The sequence below is a fragment of the Syzygium oleosum genome, unplaced genomic scaffold (assembly GCF_021117445.2).
Source record: "Syzygium oleosum isolate NSW1041296 unplaced genomic scaffold, Sole_v2.1 Sole_v2.01, whole genome shotgun sequence".
Lineage (NCBI taxonomy): Eukaryota > Viridiplantae > Streptophyta > Magnoliopsida > Myrtales > Myrtaceae > Syzygium > Syzygium oleosum.
In genome coordinates, this window is record NW_026607485.1 from 38,124,677 (window position 1) to 38,144,401 (window position 19,725).

General features: G+C 40.3%; 2 protein-coding genes and 1 pseudogene across 2 annotated transcripts; 2 read left to right on the plus strand and 1 right to left on the minus strand.

The window, feature by feature from the left end:
• Positions 1-4,213: 4,213 nt before the first annotated feature.
• Positions 4,214-5,052, minus strand: LOC115681228 (inositol transporter 1-like). The gene has a single exon (XM_030605099.2). The coding sequence runs from the start codon at positions 5,050-5,052 to the stop codon at positions 4,378-4,380; it is 675 nt and encodes a 224-aa protein (XP_030460959.1). The 3' UTR covers positions 4,214-4,377.
• Positions 5,053-5,123: 71 nt separating this feature from the next.
• On the plus strand, positions 5,124-13,928 carry LOC115681238 (pentatricopeptide repeat-containing protein At4g39530-like; annotated as a pseudogene).
• A 3,777-nt stretch (positions 13,929-17,705) lies between these two features.
• On the plus strand, positions 17,706-19,654 carry LOC130137650 (uncharacterized). The gene is made up of 4 exons (XM_056309387.1): positions 17,706-17,870; positions 18,632-18,649; positions 18,746-18,790; positions 19,054-19,654. Exons 1-4 carry the CDS (start codon positions 17,706-17,708, stop codon positions 19,336-19,338), a joined length of 513 nt encoding a protein of 170 aa, XP_056165362.1. The 3' UTR covers positions 19,339-19,654.
• Positions 19,655-19,725: the final 71 nt, after the last annotated feature.

Sequence of the window (19,725 nt, forward strand, 5' to 3'; positions counted from 1 at the left end):
GCTTTGAGCTTTCAATAAGGGAGGGGGACATGGATTGGGGATCAAGATTCCATGAAACTGTAGTTCACATGGCATGACCCGAGAACATGCAGAAAGTTTTACACTTCGTGGTGTTTTTCTTAACGTTGCTCTGATATTTTGCTACAATAATCGTTTAATAATTTTGGGTAGCGTCTAATCTTTCATATCGATTTTCATTGAATTTCCTCTTGCTTGCAGTTCCGCAATTTTCTACGAGTGGGCGTGAGTACTCTTTTTACTTATATCTCGGTCCTCTCTATCACCTAGTATCTGATCTTTCCTAACGATTTTCATTGAATATCATCTTGCCTATAGCTGTGTGGGGAAGCAAACCTTTTCGAGACGGAATATCGAGTGAGTCCTCTTTTTACTCCATATCTCAAACATTTCCATGACGTTATCTGCCTCTAGTACGATTTATACATGTGTGAATCATTCATTATACATTGTATTACGAAAGCACTTCAACCTTAATTCATCATATATCATATATTCCCTAGTCACATAATCATGCAACATGTCGGATTTGACTTGTGCGTCAAATGATTACTGATACTCCATGAAATTTCATATTTACAATCGTAGTACGTGCATATGCCTAATTTCTTATACATAGTGAGAAGTAGTAATAAAATCTCGATGCTCTGTACCGACACTACTTACGTACTTATTTGCATATAGTAGCATGGTCACGACTCGGTCAATAAGGTTTTCTACAGTAAATTATGTGGGGGGAAAATCGTGGTAATTTCATCATTATGTCAATAATTTCACTGTACTATTCAAATTAATTACAAAATAAACCAATGTGTATCTCGTGATTAATATTTTTCTGGAGTACATGGTAATGAGCTATAAAAGAATAATCTCCCATTCTCAATTAAAAAAAAGGTAAAAAAAAAAAGGACAGTCACACAACATCTACTTAACAGAGAATTAATTTCAATTCTTCTTAGTTCTATCTTTGAACTCTCTATATTCCCAAAGGCAAGTCAGACTTATTTCTTCTTTTCCCTTTATTTCTGTCACACCCCAAATCCTACAGGAATAGGGGTAGTGACACGGCCGTCCTTCTTCTCAAAGGACGTAGCCTCAAACCCTACAAAAAAAAATCAACTCCCAAAAGTCCCCATCATTAGCGCTCTCGAACTATCGGCCACTAACCGAGGAACCTGAAAAACACAAAAGATGAAAGGAATGAGCTATCACGACCTAGTGAGTAATACATTTTTTCTAAGAGGATCGAACAATCATTATGCATCGTTATAAAATGATATCAATCTCATCATCTCAAATTCAATATAAAATATCGAAAATGTATGATAACTTTCCAACAAAACTCTATACGTACAAGATCAATCATCAAAACTTACTCAACAATAAAAAACAATCATCAATGGTCTATTCCATTAATTAATCTCATCAATCACACGTCGATGGTCCATTCTATCGACTAATTTTATGCTAATCATCGAACTATGGTCACGTTTAATTCCATGACAAAGGCGACCAAGTTTACCCCCTATGGCTAGGTCTACCATCTATATCAGCTGGCGGTTTGGTCCAGAAGGACATTTTGACAGTATGCATACTCCCCCCCTCAATGGGTTCTCATCACAGTGATGTGAGCAATATCGACCAATAACTTTCTCTAACGATCCATAATCAACACCAGAAAGCCATTTCATAAATCGATTTTACGATCCGAATCACATAACTTTTCACAATTCTATTTATCAATTAAAATGCACTTCATAAAATATTTCGTAATCAATACGAACTACTTTTGGAAATTTCTTTCACTAAACATTTAACCAAAGCATTCACAATTGGTCATTTTAGATCACTTTATAAAACATTCTCAATCCCTTTTCAATCGACTAGAAATGTAGTAAAAGTTCGATCCAATTTATACAAGAAACATGCTCTTAATAACTCATACTTTATTAAAACTCTACCATTTTCAAGACATGAGTTTGTAAATTCATGGAAGAAATAGTACCACTCACCTGGGAATGCCTCAAAACAAACAACGTGGCTAAACGCACAATGATCTTGTAATCCTATCAATTGAACGAGAATCAACGTCAAAACCAAGTAAAACATTATTTTAACTAACGACTCGACTAAGTTACATTTAATTGCTAACAAAACGACTCCCGCGGGCCCACACATCGCTCGTCCAAAGCGATTTTTCAAAGCCGTCCGCAATGCGGAGCTTAAGTGCGAAACTTGATCGCACCATAACTTTCTCCGCCGAAACCCGTTCCAAGCGAGCTTACAGTTAAAAGGAAGATCTTCCAAAGCACTAGAACAACCACAACTTGGCCGTCCCAAAATCGAACCGAAAACCGATGAAAACCGGCCTAAAAGCAGCTGGTCGCGCACTGTTCACCACGCGCGCTTAACTTCAAAAATTCGTTTCGGGCAAATGGTAAGTCCAAATTGAGTTTCGTAAAATCTCACAGCTCCATGACACCCTAAACTACCAATTCTATATATATTTGTAGTTCAACGACTCAAAAATCGGACTTTGCGGCTTGAATTTCAGCAAACTCCGAAATTATGCCATAATTCCCGAAAAATACTTAGATTGGACGAACAAGGGGCGTGAGCACTTACCGGGTGTTGCGAATCAAAGTTGAATCGGCTAGGTGAGGCGTACGTGGCAAGTACCCCTTCTTTCTTCCTTCTTCTTTCTTTCCCTCTCTCTGTTTCTTTTCTTTCTCTGAGCCCTTCTCTTTTCCCTGTTTCTTTGAGTGTTCTCTGTCCCTTTTATAAGCTGAAGACATCAACTTTCTACTTCTTTGACTTTTCACCATTTTCTTTTCTATTTGCTTCGCCCTTTTCTTTTCCTCCTTTGACTTGTTGACCGGCACTATTACAATTTCAAACGTTGGTTGCAGGCTATAAACCGCCAGTGACAGAGCCTTGATCAGAAAACATGTTCGCTGTTCTAAACACTGTCCAGCAAAGAAATTTGTGTCACTCGTGATATATGTGTGTGTGTGTCATAGTACTTGGTATGTTCTAAGCATAGCAGAACAATATTTCAGTTTCCTGTATTCCGCGCATCATCTTGCAGACATTCTCATATGTAGACTTGTCTTGATTTAGAGTGAAATAAAAACAAGATACGTTTCACAGTTTACCCTTGGAAAGTTTTTATCCGAGCACACATCTCATCACCATATTGCGCCTCAGGAAGTGGGGTCATGCTTGCGAGTCTTAGGAAAGGCAATTTGATCAGTCCACCAGAGGAGTCTCATACCTCCTTATTTGGTGGAAAAATTGTCCAAAAATTCCAGAATTTATTGTACGACGACTAACATAATCTTAAACGTTTTAATTTTGTCAATTTAGTCTTATTTCTTTTTGACAATTTACCAATGTAGTCCTTCTAGCCAATTTTGGCCGGAAATCGTTAACGTGGTAGTCCGGTCAGCACCAACCATCTTATGCGGTATGACCAACGCTAATATGGACGATTTTTGCAAGTTTTTTTGAATTTTCTGAAGTTTTACTTTTTTTTTTCTTTTTTTCCTTCGATGGATTACTGGCCGGGGGCCCACCAGTGAAAATTTGATGAAGGAAAAAAAGACAAAAAAACCACCGTACTATATTCAAAATTAGCCAAAAAAAAGGGATGCATGAACAAGGCCGTCTAGCTATAACAATGCTAATACTGCAACTGTGATATTGGTTATTTTGCAGTTGTTGGGGGCAAACCAAGCTCGAAAAAGACCTATAAACAAGTCATACTTGCCCATAGTCCATAAATGAGGGCTATAGAAATCGAGCACTGCCCGAGTCCATTCTAAGAATTCAGGGCTACTTTAATCAACTTTTGATTGTTGAGCTTTGGTAAACACCTGCCTATTTTTTATTTTTTACAAGCGAATGTACATAATATATATATATATAAGTCTAGATGTTATATCATTTGGATGTACAATGTAAAGAAGAAGATCCCTGTCAAGCAATATAGGTGTTGACGAAGAAAAGGATTTCTCACTCTGGACTTATCCACCTATTGGCTCATCCTCTTGCCCTCATCATTAGCGTGTATTCCTATTGAGTCACAGGGAGGGATGAATCTAAATCTGTGCTCTCCACTTGACTGACCAACCAGACAACATGATTTAAACCGACAGATAGAATAAAGAAACTCGCAGTTGGTATTTTAGGGCAATGCAAAACCCGAAATACACATTTATTTCCTTAAGTTGCAACCTGTCCACAGCCAACGGACTCCTTAACCTGAAATGAAACTCCAGGCATAGGGGCGGGTTCGCCGGATGCTCGTTCTAATGCTGTACCTACTATATCTAATGGATAAACAAGGGCTTATACCACTCAGGCTTCATCTTCAAGGAGGCCTTCTGCACTCTCTTTGCCTTTGCTACTTCCCCGAGCTCTCTCTTTCCATATCTTCTCCACCTCTTCAAAAGTCAACCCCTTCGTCTCTGGTACGAAGATGGCCACAAACACGATGGCCAACACAGCTACACACGCAAGAATCAAGAACGTCGCACCTGTCCCCAGAGCGTCAGTAATGCTGAGAAATGTCTGCGCCACAATCAAGTTCGAAATCCAATTGACGGTGGCCGGCATGCCACCACATATTCCACGATATGCCTCGGGGTATATCTCCGAGTTTACTGTCCATGGTACGGGTCCCATCCCGGGTGAGAAGCAAGCGATGTAGAGGGCCAAACCGATGACCACAAGCCACCCATATACCCCGTTTGCGGAATCAGAAGATTCTGCAAAGAATGCACCAGAAAGCATTGCCAAGGATGCTAATACACCGGATAAACTCGCGAGGGCCAGTTTTTTCGGACCAACATGGTCAATTAAGTAAATTCCAACGATGGTCCCCGCAGCATTCATGGCAGCGACGATCAGGGATAAGAGAAGTGCTAGCTGGTTGGAAGAGAAGCCAGCCATCTGGACTATAGTTGTGCTGTAGTACATAATTGTATTGATACCGGGGAACTGCTGAAATGCCTGCATAAGAAGGAAAAACATCTTCAGATCAGAGAAACTGGAGGAAGCATTATATTACTTCCATAGTATGAGGCTTGCGTCGTTCTCCCCAAGTCCATTGACATTTGTCAGCCTCCTTGGATTATCGACTGCTTTATTCACCTTGGAATTGAGCAAGCAAGTTCATAGCCTCTTAAGTAAATCTGGAATTTCTATGGACTTATTTGCAGGGAGTTCACTGATCAATGTTTATTCCAAGTCTTCTTTAGTCTGAGACGCGAGGCTAGTATTTGAAGAGAGGAACGATAGAGATATTGTAGTTTGGAAGGCAATGTTCTTTGGATATTGTCAGCAAATGGAAAATGAGGAGACCTTCAAATCGTTCTCAGAATTACTGTTATCCGAACAACGACCCAACGACTTCACGTTTGCTTCCCTTATCACAGCAGCAAGTAATTTAGCAAGTCTCCAACATGGTCGACAGTTCCATAGCCAGATTATAAAGTGCGGTTCGGATTTTGACCCATTTGTTGCGAATGCTCTTGTGGATATGTATGCTAAACGCGGAAGTATTCAGGAGGCCAGGAAAGCATTTGACCTCGCTATTTGTGAAGATGTTGCATGCTGGAACTCCTTGATCACAACAAATGCTCAACATGGAGAAGCACAGGCTGCTCTCCAGATATTTGAGGAAATGATAATCGCAGGAGAGAAACCAAATTACATCACATATGTGGGCATCCTCTCTGCAAGCCGCCATGCAGGGCTTGTGGAAGATGGATTGCATCATTTTAACTCAATGCCTGGGCTTGGAATTGAACCTGGGATCGAACATTATGCTTGCATGGTCTCCCTTTTTGGCCAAGCTGGTAGACTAAAGGATGCTGTGGATTTCATTGAGACAATGCCAATTCAACCAATGGCGCTGGTATGGAGGAGCTTGCTCGGTGCTTGCAGAAATGCCGGCGACAGTGAATTAGGAAAGTATGCTGCCGAGATGGACGAGAATGGACGAGACTGGGGTCCTAAAAGAACCAGGAAAAAGTTGGATAGAAGTTAACGTCCACACCTATTTTTAATTTTGCCCAAAATTAATTATGCAAAATTTTAAGGGTTAATGTCCTTAATTTCTAAAATAAAAATATTTAATATTTAACAGCATTGCATATAGACATCAGGTGTATTTTACATTATTAGAATGTATTTTTCTTCTTTTAATTAAAAATAAAAAATTGATTAAAAAAAAAACTGATCGGGCCGGCCTTGCCGGCCCAATCCAACCCCCTCTCCCTCTTCCCCTCTACCGCGCGCAGCCCACAACTCTCTCTCTAGTGCGCGCGACCGACGGCCACGAACCACTTCCTTCCTCCTTCCCACGGCCCAATCTTTCCCTTCCTCTTTCCCCACTCAACCCAGCCCCTCTCCCTCTCTCCTCTTCCCTTCCCTGTTTCCAGGGAAACCGAGATGCAGAGGAGCAAAGCTTGCCTCCCTACACCGGCTTAAAATGGCCACGAAAGTCAAGGACGCAGAGTAGGCCGGTGTAGGCCATTCAATGGCGAGTTAATGGAGCAGAAGCAGTTGGTTGTCGACCATAAAAGGCCACTGTGAGAAAGAAAGAAAGAGAGCAGAGAAAGAGAGAGTGAAATCGAGAGATTTAGAGAGAGTTTTAAGGGAAATAGAGGGTGAAGAAAAGTGAACTTTCAATGTCTGAAAGTCGCAAAGGGAAGTAGCCAGCCTTGCCGTTTCCCGCAGACCGACCGACGACTCCCCAGAAGCGGCCCCGATCAGTAAGTTTTTCTCCGGTCCCTTCTTTCCTCTGTTATCCCCTGTTTTGTTTCACAGGTCGGCCGGGACTCGCGCCGATCATTTCACGCGAATCTCGGCCAATACCGGTCCTTCTCATAGTCCACAAGTCATCTTCGAAGGTAAGTATGGGTCATCAGAGGAGGCCGGAACCTCAAAACAGGTCGGAGTTCCCTGTTTTTGTCTATGAGTGCCAACTGTTTGACGAAATGCCCAAATGAAGGCCGAAACTATCGTCATTGAAAGTTGGTCCCGTTATCTTCGTTTCACGCTTCGTTTACGCTTGAATCGACATTCCCTGCCTACCTTTGTGTTTTTTTGTGTTTTTACGCCACGGTTCGCACATGTCTGAGTTGGCCACGCGTACGCATCCCTTCGCCGGAGACATTTTCCTGCAACGACGAAGCCCGCGAGTGGTGGCCGACGGAGTGGTGACGGCCGGCGAAGGTGTGCGGTTGGTGGTGGTCGTCAGTGTTAGTGGTAGTCGCCCGTGGCCGGAAGTGAAGAAGTCTCATCGCGGGGCCTCGATGAAACTTTGGTGATGGAGGTGCTCTCGGGGAAGAAGACGTCCCAAAGAAGAAGACCAAAGAAAAAAATGATTAAAAAAGAAAAGAAAAAGAAAAGCAAAAGAGAAAAAGAAAATATAGAAATGGGATTTTGTGTAGCATGGGCTCTAAGCTTGTGGGCTGAATAATGTTTGGGCTTAGAGAATTGTGGGCCTGTTTTACATTTTAAATCAAATGTTGTTTGGGCTGAATTTAGTTGATTCAGACCGAGCCCAAAGTTGGTCCGAATTCTAGGCCCAACCCGGATCCGATTATTATTATATTATTATTTTTAATATTAAAATATTTTTTTAAAAAAATGAAAATTCGAAAAAGAAAGAAAGGAAATAGCCTAAATAGCCAGACTTTGAGTAATTTTCCTTAAAAAATGTAAAAATCTTTCAAAAAAAAAAGTGCTCAAATTGAACAAGCTTTTAGGGCTATACCACAAGGTTTTGAATATCCTAAAAATGAATGCCACGTTGTTATTTATGCAATTTATTTTGATAATTTATTTGATTGCATGATTTCGATATTTTGAATGTCATCTCCCTAGTTAGGATTAGAACCCTAAGTTGCATATTTATCTTGACTGCCGATCATTAGCTTAATGATTATACACTCGCTTGATCACCTCATATGTTAAATAAAATCAATCCAAACTGTATGACAAATATTTTCTAAAATGAACAGTATGAACGGTACCGAAAGGGCACTAGTCACTCAACTAGTGTAACAAAGTTCCTGAACTCATTTAATCTTTGGTTCGTAGGAGTATGGTGATTCTCCCGTCACCTTACTTGGGTTTTTAATCGGCCCACCCCAAATTGATTAGTAGCGACTCCTCGATAAAAATCACTTGCGGATTAAAAATATAAACCACAATTCGCAATATGGTATAGGCTTGGAAGAGCCCAAGTTAAGTCCCAGACCTAGACTTAGCGCGTACCAGGCTACGCAATTGTCCCTCTCCGAAGAAAATTTGGCAAGTCGCGACAGTTGATAATGAGGTTCATGTGTTTGTTGCTAGAGACCAAACTCATTATGAGGCTGATTTGATTTTTTTAGTTTTGGACTATTTAATTCTTCAGATAAAAGAGATCGGTTATGTGCCAGACAATGTTGCGGTTATCATAGACGATTGACTGACAATCTGTAACGGCACAATATTATTCTGCAAATGCTCTCATTCTGAGTGCCCTTCCAGTTGTATGCTGCTAGAACATGATCAATCTTCTTGAAGTATGCACATCATCTGACTTGGGCTTTCCATCGGATATGTTGAGACATGAGATCCCTTATTGTGGTGTGAGGACGATATTTCTCTAGAGAAGCAGCTGCTAGGATGCAAGTTGGAATTGTCATCATTAAGTGGTGATATTGATGATTTTGGAGGGTCCTGTACTAATGTTTTGGTTCACTGGATGCAAATTAATCCTTGTCATTGAAGTTGCAAGATGCGTCCAAACATTTATGAGGAGACTTGAGTCGTGAGGAATTGACGTGATTCTATGACTTCTAATGGCACGGTTGATTCGTGAAGATTGGATGAACTAATGAGCTATGCCCTTTTTGTAGTTTAGATGGGTCAATTAATTGTAGAAGAGGGCAACTGACCTGTTCCTGAGGGATAGGGAGATTAACCCACTGCCAGTAGCCACACAAGATGGCCGACCATGGTAGTCCCTTGGTGGAGACTCACTCTGTTAATGCAGTAGGTCAACATGATGAGTTTTAGGTTGACCAACTACGAAGAATGACAAACTTGAGAGGTAGTTTCTTGTGGATCTTATGACAGCTTGATCAAACCCACCTTTACTATTTTATGTATGATTACGATAGAATCAGTTGAAGAGCAACACTTGGTTTTTCAACTAGTGATAAATAAGGAAGAACTCAGAATTTGCAAGTAATTTTTCGTATCTGATATTGCCAGCTCCTCTGTCAACAACTTTGACAGATCAGTACTCACAATGGCTGCACAGAGAGAATAGCATTTACATTTAGGTCTTATTACTTCTCTGTACAAGTCTAAGTTACCTCAACTAGTCACTACATTTTTCCCGCTCTTTTCTCCCTTCTTTTTTCAAAGACTTTCGTGCTACTAAACATGCAGGACACTGGAGAGGATGGATCAATGTGCTTCAACTGATCCGAAGACAATTCACGATCTTTCTAGTTTTTTATAATGAGAAAATTCTTCGAGAGTTGTTTCTTTAACCTCTTGCATTTTTCATTTTGATATCTTCGTCTTTGGCAACTTTGAGACCAAGCTTGAACTTGATATGATTTCCCTTCACGATATCTGCCATATTTCGTAACGTTGATGTGAACATAACCAAACAATTGGCTGCGACCCAAATCCGACCCGACCGACCCGTTCAACAGGTCTAGTGCTAACCCATATTTAATGCAGAGATCTCAAGGGGCCTAATCCATGACTTGGGAGGTCAAAACTTAGGCTGAGTATCCCTTGACCAGACTGGCTTTAGGGGCGTTCAGTACATTTTTGGTTCATTTTCAGCCTCTCCAAGTCGGTTGCAATGATGTATCCTTATGTGTTTTAGGGTCTATTTTAGATTAGTTCTAAAACTAATTGTGGCCATTTTTACGAAAGTATATATGTTGAGACGTTCAAACAAATTTAATTTCATAAAATTCTTTTAAACCCACACGGGCATGTGACTAGTTCCTATTATATACCCAACATCGGATTGAAAGTCAGACCGGAAATGAGTATTTTCATTCCCGGCTAATTCTCTTCAACCAAACAACTCATTACTACTGTTTTTATGGCAAATGATTGAATCGCAAACATAGTGAGATCACAAGGCCCTCAATCCTCGAAGAACAAATAAACCCGAGAAGAATTTATGGCAAGGGAAATAACTGTACAAGTTTCCTACATAAATTCTTGAATCATAACTGGTGAATCCACTTCATTAATGCACTACTTCCCTCAAGCTATATAAGTTCTCATCTCTAGATCGACTACATCATCAAACAATCAACAATCTCAGACAATTTTCTAACACTTCCGTCCCCAAACGACCATCATGGCAACGCTCAAGAACTTGTCTGCTCTCATGACCTTGTTGGTCGTCACTGCTGCATTGCTTCCTAGAGCTACCTCTGCCGGAAACCCTGATTGCGCAAAGGGAATGACTAGCGATTGCGGGTCTACATTCTTTCGAATCATAGTCCTTGCCGACACCGTTGCACCCACCAATGAATGTTGTCGTGAGCTCGTGAAGGCGGGGAAGAACTGCCACGATCAATTCGTGGAGTTGATCCTCTCGACCCACAAGCCGATTGGGGGGATAGTATCCGATGTCCATAGGAGGAGCAATGAGACGTGGAACAACTGCGTTGGAGTTGTATCCCCTCCCGAGCCCGCTCGTTGAGAACTATTCCTATTTTATAGTACACTAAACGTGTAAAATAAAAGAGACGAAAGAATGACAATTTTTCTATTGGATTCTCCTCAAAGAATTTTCCTATTTTTTGTGCCTCTTAAGCGGAAGCACAATAGTGGATGAATCATATTTTTAGTGCTCAATGTGCTTAGAAACTTGTAATTGTTTAAAATGATCTGCAAAATACAATCTGCCCCTGAAGTTGTTAATTACTTGCAAGTGTGAAAACATAACCTTTTGAAACGCATACTTAAGCGATCGAAAGATCAAATGATGGTTTGATAATCATACATTCATCTCTACTAATCACATGAATACGTAGTTAACGCTAGCCGATCTAGCTATGTATATTGTTATGTAAAGTAAAGTAAGGACGGCTTTGTATTGTGAGATAAACTTTTTTTTGTAAACTTTAATCGCTTGGAGATCGAAAATTCCCGAGCCATTGCTGCTTTTACTATTTAGCAGAACAATCATGCTTAATTCACTCTCTCGTGAATTACATTTGCTCGTGCCAACTAGAGGTGGAAAAATGCATTTGGAACCCATATTTGAACTCATATTTAATGGTATGGGTCGTATGAATGGGTTGCCTTAAATTTAAAAACAAGCTAAAATGGGTCAAATATGGGTTACCTAACAAGCTAATGTATCTTAAATGTGTATTAAATTGTACCTAACAAGCTTAATTGAATAAAAAATATGTCATTTTTAATTTTTTTTAATTTTATGATTTTTAATTTTTTAAGTTTTATGATTTTTCATAATTTTGTTTTGTTTTGTTTTGTTTTTATTTTTTATTTATTTATTTTTCTTTTTTCTTTTAGTTTTTTTCTTTTTCCTTCTTCCTCAGCCGATGTTGACAAAGAAAGGATTTCTCACTCTGGCCTTTTCCACCTATCGGCTCATCCTCTTGCCCTCATCATTAGCATGTATTTCTATTGAGTCGCAGGGATGGATGACCTAAAGCTGTGCTCTCCACTTGACTTACCAACCAGACAACATGATTTAAACTGACAAGATAGAGTAAAGAAACTCGCAGTTGGCATTTTAGGACCAATGCAAAACCCGAAATACGCATTTATTTCCTTAAGTTACAAACTGTCCACAGCCAACGGACCCCCTAACCTGCAATGACACTTCAGGCATAGGGTCGGATTCGCCGGATGCTCGTTCTAATGCTGTACCTACTATATCTAACGGATAAACAAGGGCTCATACCACTCCAGGCTCATACCACAAACATGATGGCCAAAACGGCTACACACGCAAGACTCGAGAACGTCGCACCTGTCCTCATAGCGTCAGCGATGCTAAGAAATGTCTGTGCCACAATTAAATTCGAAATCCAATTGACGGTGGCCGACATGCCACCACATATTCCACGATACGCCTCGGGGTATATCTCCGAGTTTACTGTCCATGGTGCGGGTCACATCCCGGGTGAGAAGCAAGCAATGTGGAGGGCCAAACCGACGATTGCAAGCCACCCGTATAGCCCGTTTGTGGAATCGGAGGATTCTGCAAAGAATGCACCAGAAAGGATTGCCAAGGATGCTAATTCACCGGATAAACTCGCAAGGGCCAGTTTTTTCCGACCAACATGGTCAATTAAGTAAATCCCAACTGATGGTCCCCGCAGCATTCATGGCAGCGACGACCAGGGATAAGTGAAGTGCCAGTTGGTTGGAAGAGAAGCCAGCCATCTGGACTATAGTCGGGCTCTAATACATAACTGTACTGATACCAGGGAACTGCTGAAATGCCTGCATAAGAAGGAAAAACATCTTCAGATCAGAGAAACTGGAGGAAGCATTATATTATGAGGCTTGCGTCGTTCTTCCCAAGTCCATTGACATTTGTCAGCATCCTTGGATTATCGACTGCTTTATTCACCTTGGAATTGAGCATGCAAGTTCATGGCCTCTTAAGTAAATCCGGAATTTCTATGGACTTATTTGCAGGGAGTTCACTGATCAATGTTTATTCCAAATCTTCTATACTCCGAGATGCGAGGCTAGTATTTGAAGAGATGAACAACAGAGATATTGTAGTTTGGCATGCAATGTTCTATGGATACAATCAGCAAATGGAAAATGAGGAGACCTTCAAATTGTTCTCACAATTACAGTTATCCGAACAACGACCCAACGAATTCACGTTCGCTTCCCTTATCACAGCAGCAAGCAATTTAGCAAGTCTCCAACATGGTCGACAGTTCCATAGCCAGATTATAAAGCGCGGTTTGGATTTTGACCCATTTGTCACGAATGCTCTTGTGGATATGTATGCTAAATGCGGAAGTATTCAGGAGGCCAGGAAAGCATTTGACCTCGTTATTTGTGAAGATGTGGCATGTTGGAACTCCATGATCACAACATATGCACAACATGGAGAAGCACAGGCTGCTCTCCAGATATTAGAGGAACTGATAATCGCAGGAGTGAAACCAAATTACATCACATATGTGGGCATCCTCTCTGCATGCAGCCATGCGGGGCTTGTGGAAGATGGATTGCTTCACTATAACTCGGTGTGTGGGCTTGGAATTGAACCGGGGACCGAACATTATGCTTGCATGGTCTCCCTTTATGGCCGAGCTGGTAGACTAAAGGATGCTGTGGATTTCATTGAGACAATGCCAATTCAACCGATGGCACTGGTATGGTGGAGCTTGCTCAATGCATGCAGGAATGCTGGTGACAGTGAATTAGGATAGTATGCTGCGGAGATGGCAACATCTTGGGACCCGACAGATAGTGGATCTTATACACTACTTTCAAATATATTTGCATCAAAAGGAATGTGGTTTGATGTAAAGAAGGTGAGGCAGAGAATGGACGAGACTAGGGTCCTAAAAGAACCAGGAAATAGTTGGATAGAAGCTAATAATGAGGTTCATGCGTTTGATGCTAGAGACCGGCTCATTATGAGGCTGATTGATTTTTTCAGTCTTGGACTGTTTAATTCCTCAGATAAAAGAGATCGGTTATGTGCCAGACAATGTTGCGGTTATCAGAGACGATTGACTGACAGTAATGGGATGATATTATACTGCAAATGCTCTATTGTGTGTACCCTTCCAGCTGTATGTTGCTGGGAAATGGTCAATCTTCTTGAAGTATGCACATCATCTGACTTGCGCTTTCCATAGGATATGTTGAGACATGAGAAGTGGCTGCTAGGATACAATTTGAATTGTCATCACTAAGTGGAGAACATTGACAGTTTTAGAGTTCAGTAGATGCAAATTAATCCTCGGCATTGAAGTTGCAAAGATGTGTCCAAACATCTATAAAGAGGCTTGAGTCATGAGGAATTGGCGCAATTCTATGACTTCTAATGGCACGGTTGACTCGTGAGGATTGGATGAACTAATGAGCTATGCTCTATTTGTAGTTTAGATGGGTCAATTTAGTTGAAGAAGAGGGCAAATGACCTGTTCTTGAGGGATAGAGAGATTAACCCACTGCCAGTAGCCACAAGATGACCAACCAGAAATTCCACTTGGTGGAGACTCACTCTGTTAATGCAGTAGGTCAACATGATGAGTTTCAGGTTGACCAACCATGAAGAATGAAAAACTTGAGAGTTACGCACCTTTGGTTTCGCGGAAAATAACTTCGTGAAAAAATGTTTTTCAAATTTTTCGACGTTCGTTTCACGTAAAATAAACAGTCATGAAAAATATTTTCCCTCATTGGAGAAAACACCTTCAAAAGTGGGGAAAATGATTTCCTCTCTTTTCCCTCACCCTTCTTTCACCTTTTTATTTTTTAATTATTTCTTATTTTTATTTTTATTAAAATTCCAATTTTTAATTATTTTATTTTTATTCTTTTATTCTTTTCCTTTCTCTATTTCCTTTTTCTTTTTTCTTCTTCTTCGGCCAGTCGCTGGCCACGGCGAAGGCCGGCGATCGGCCACAGGCGAGCTCGAGCCTCGCCACAAGTCGGCAAGGCTGGAGCTAGCTAGATCGGCGATGCTTGAGCGTCGCCAGTGGGTGACGAGGTTCAAACCTCGCAGATCGGCGATGCTTGAGCGTCTCCAGAGGGTGGCGAGGCCTCGTGCCTCACAAATCGGGGATGCTTGAGCATCGCTAGAGGGCAACGCCAGAGGTCTCGAGCCTCGCCGGATCTGGCGAGGCCTCGCTCAAGGCCGGCGAGGCGAGGCCAAGCCTCACCCAAGGCCGGTCGCCGGCCATCGCCATGGTCGGCGACCGACAGAGAAAGAAAAAAATGACAAAAAAAGAAGAGTAAAAAAAAGAAATATAAAAATTATTTAAAAATTCAGAATTAAAATATAATTTAAAAGTAAAAAATAATTGAAATTTTGGTTTTTTTTAAAATTAAAAATTAAAATTTATTAAAATGAGTGCAAGGAGGAAAATCAAATCGGCTTTTTCATATCGAATGACGGAAAATATTTTTCGGTTCATTTTCACGTTTCAGCCGAACATGGGAAAATATTGTCATTTTCCTAAAAAATAACTTTCTGGAAAATACTTTCCAGAAATGTCACATTTTCAGCGAAACGAATGGAGCCTTAGTTTCTTGTGAAAATTATGTCATCTTGATCAAATCCACCTTTTACCATTTATGTCTGACTACGATAAAATCAGTTGAAGAGCGACACATGGTTTTTCAACTAGTGACAAGTAAGGAAGAAATCAGAATTCCCAAGTAATTTTTCATATCTGATAGCGCCAGCTCCTCTGTCAACGACTTTGATAGATCAGTGCCCACAATGGCCGCCCAGAGAGAATAGCATTTACATTTAGGTCTTACTACTTCTCTGTACCAGTCTAAGTTACCTCAACTAGTCACTACATTTATCTTTTCTCTCCCTTCATTTTCCATGTAAAGATGAAGACTTTCATGCTACTAAAATATCCTAGACAAGCAAGACAATGGAGAGGATGGATCAATGTGCTGCAACTGATCCGAAGACAGTTCACGATCTTTCTAGTTCTTTTCTAATTAGAATCTTCTTTGAGAGTTGCTTCTTTATCTTCTTGCATTTTCCCTTTTGATATCTTCGTCTTCGGCAACTTTGAGACCTTGCAAGAACTTGATATGATTTCCCTTCATGATATCTGCTATATTTCGTAACGTTGACATGAACATAACCAAACAGTTGGCTGCCATGTAACTTTGCTCTCAAGCCTCAAGTCAGCTTGTTTAACTTTCTTCATGTATTGCTGGAATATATCATTCATTCAAAAGTTATGCTTTCTCTTTGCTAATCAGCTAGTTGAGCTTGCTTCGTTCATTCATGATCTTTCTAACATATGCAAATTGATTAAGCTGTTTTCTTTTTACTCTCTCTCTCTCTCTCTCTCTCTCTCTCTGTGATCCAAGCTTTGCTGTGACGGATCCTGTGAACAGAATCACTTGCCTTCAACACTTAGCAAGTTTTATCCTTATTTGCAGAAGTTTCGAGTCCAATAAAAGTCTAGGATCGGAATAAAATGAAGCTAATAGTGTAAAATATGGACTTTGACTCGGTCAAAGGAAAAAAGGAAAAATTTGACCGGTCAACAAAGAAGGAGGAAAATACGACCCCCCCCAAAAAAAGGAGGACAAAAAGTGGACGTTCAGCTATTAAAATGGGGAAAGCATGCATGTCCACAGAAAGGTAAAGAAATGGGAAAGAAAGAAAAGAAAGGGGAAAGAAGAGGAAAAAGGGAAAGGATAAACAAGAAAAGGAAGTCGCGTTTACACACCACGGGAACCTTATCAAGCCGAAATAACACTATTCGGCAACACCCTAGTAATTTTTGGAATTATGGCACAAATTTGAAATTGTGTGAAATTGGTATTGCGGGTCCGATTTTAACAGTTTTTAAATTGAGAAATTATGGGGAATTGATAGTTGAGAATGTTGTGGAGTTATAGGATTTTACTTGATTTGAACTTACGATTTGCCCGAAACGAATTTTTGAAGTTGGGCTAGCGTGTTGAACATTAACGACCAGCAGCTTTCGGTGTCGAATTTTGTCGGTTGCTGGCTAGATTTTGGGTCGGCCAAGTTATGAGTCTTTTAGTACATTTATTTTTTTGGTAGATATTTTAGTACATCGAAAGGGCTTTCTTTTAACAGTAAGCACTCTTGAATTGGAGTTCAATAAAAAGAGTTATGACGTGAGAAATTTTGTCGCGCTAGTGTTCGTCTGTCGTGCGACTGACTGTTCTTCGCATAAGTGGTTTTTTCGCCGCGGTTGGCCATTCTTGAGGTCTTTTGTCGACCCATAGTGAGCGTTTTGGCTATGAAATAGCGTAGTTTAGTCGAGTCTTTAGTTAAAGTAATGTTTTACTTAGTTTTCACATCGATTCTCATTTAATAACAAGTTGTTGTCTGTTTGAGGCTGCGTCCTTCAGGTGGAAGGATATCCGTGTCATTTTCCATTCTTATTGGTTTCAGGGTGTGACAAATAGTGTCAAAACCACATGATCCACGACTTTAATAAGGACCATTTGAGAATACTATTCATAGTGGGAGTGCGATTTTGGACGATCCGCGCTTATGAGCTGAGGCTTACCGAGGTTTGGTGCCTCCATGGCTGTTTTCAACCCACCACATTGCACGCTCTCCATGTGAACAAGAATCGAAAAGGTATGTGGACTTCGAAACTAACAAATCCCCTTCCCTTGATTAGACTGCTCAAGTTTTTTCTAAAAGGGCGAAAGAATAATTCGCTCTGTGCTCACTGCCTCGCTGCGTGTTTACCCAATGTTGAAAATCCAAAGATGGAAGACTTCGAAGTCTCCTTCTCCAGCTTTTTCTTACCCTTCGGACACTCGATGTAGAAAAATCAAAGATGAAGACTTTCATGCGACTAATTAATTGAGTTTCATTTGCACGTCAGAGGTTATATATACCAACGGAGAGAGACGGGCAGAGAGACAGAGACAGAGACATACAGGGACAGATGACAGCAAAAATGCACTTCCCTTCATCAACATCAGCATCTTCTCTTATCGCCATTTTCTGCTTTCTCTTGGTTATAATCTCCCTGTTCCTTCCAGGGGTCAGTGGAGGTAACGATTTTTCTTTTTGGTGCTTTGAGCTTTCAGTATGTGAGGGGGGCATGGATTGACTATCATGATTCCATGAAAGTGTAGTTCACATGGCATGACACGAGAACATACATAGAGTTTCATACATCGTGGTGTTTTTTCTTAACGTTGCTCGGATATTTTACTACATGAATCGATTAATAATTTTGGGCAGTGTATAATCTTTCATAACGATTTTAATTGAATTTCTTCTTGCATGTAGATGTGAAGCCTACCGCTCATGGGCATGAGTTCTTTTACTCCATATTTCAATCCTTTCCATCACTTAGTATTTGATCTTTCATAACGATTTTCATTATATATGTTCTTGCCTATAGCTGTGCAGGGAAAAAATCCTGTTCTTGACAAACAACAGAGTGAATTCTCTTTTTACTCCATATTTCAAACCTTTTCATCACGTTATCAGCATCTAGTACAGTTTATATATGCGTGAATCATTCATTATAGATCGTATTACGCTCGCGCGAAAGCACTTCAACCTTAATTCATCGGATATTCTCTAGTCATATAATCATGTAACATGTTGGGTTTCACTTGTGCATCAAATGATTAATGATACTCCATGAATTTTCATCTTTACAAATGTAGTACATATAATATGCCTAATTTACAGCAAGAATTAGTGATAAGATCTCAGTACCAACACTATTCGCGTACTTATTTGCATAGCATGGTCACCACTTGGTCAATAAGGTTTCTGCATGAAACATTTTAATAATTTTGGGCGGTATCTGATCTTTCATAATGATTTTCATTGAATTTCTTTTTTTGCCTGCAGTGGTGCGTCATCCCGATTGTGAGTCCTCTTTTTACTCCATATCTCGACCCTTTTTGTCACCTAGTATATGATATTTCATAACAATTTTCATTGAATATCGTCTTGCACATGCAGTTGGCAGAGTGGAGGGAAGCTTTCCTTTCCGTGACAGACGATGGAGTGAGTCCTCTTTTTACTCCATATCTCAAATCTTTCCATCACATTGTATCCCTCTAGAACGGTTTATACATGTGCAAGTCATTTATCATACACCGTATTACGCTTGCTCGAAAGCAATTCAACCTTAATTCATCGGATATTCTCTAGACACATAATTATGCAACGTGTCAGATTTCGCTTGTGCGTCAAACGATTACTGATACTCTACGAAATTTCAACTTTGCAAACGTAGTACGTGCATATGACTAATTTCTTATTTATAGCAAGAATTAGTAATAAGTACACTTAGTACAGAGCACCGACACTACTTGCCTACTTATTTGCGTAGCATGGTCACAACTCAGTCAATAAGGTTTCTACAGTTAAATATGTGGGGGAAAATCATGGTAACTTCATCAGTATTTGCAAGTGAGACTTATTCCGTCTTTTCCCTCTATTTTAAACATGGTCGCAGATTCTGTAACGGCAAAGCCTTGACCAGACAACATGTTGGTTGTTCTAGATGCCACCGAGCAAAGAACTTCCTGTCACTCATGATATATATGTAATATGTCCTAATGCTTGGTATGTTCTTGGTATAGCAGAATTATTTTCAGTTCCCTGTATTCCGTACATCTACTTCCAGACATTCTCGTATGCAGACTTGTCTTGATTCGAGCGAAAATAAAAAGAGATGAGTTTCCCAGTTTACTCTTGGATAATGTTCTTCCGAGCAGACATCTCATCACCATCTTGCGGCTCGGGAAGTGGGGTCATGCTTGCTAGTCGTAGGAAAGGCAGTTTCATCAGTCCACCTGAGGAGCCTCCAACCTGGACAGTTATTCGTTGGTATAATTATTCAGAGAGTTCTAAATTTATTGTAAGACGGCCAATTTAAATTTTTTCATTTGCTGATTTAATCTTATCTTTTGACAATTTGTCAATGTAGTCTTTTC

What these genes read in the sequence shown, in the direction of transcription:
- LOC115681228 (XM_030605099.2), bottom strand. Translation starts at nt 5,052, where the DNA reads ATGTTTTTCCTTCTTATGCAGGCATTTCAGCAGTTCCCCGGTATCAAT.
- LOC130137650 (XM_056309387.1), top strand. Translation starts at nt 17,706, where the DNA reads ATGACAGCAAAAATGCACTTCCCTTCATCAACATCAGCATCTTCTCTT. An exon ending in TTTCCGTGACAGACGATGGA is followed by an intron (nt 18,791 to 19,053) that starts GTGAGTCCTCTT and finishes TCTTATTTATAG; the next exon opens with CAAGAATTAGTAATAAGTAC.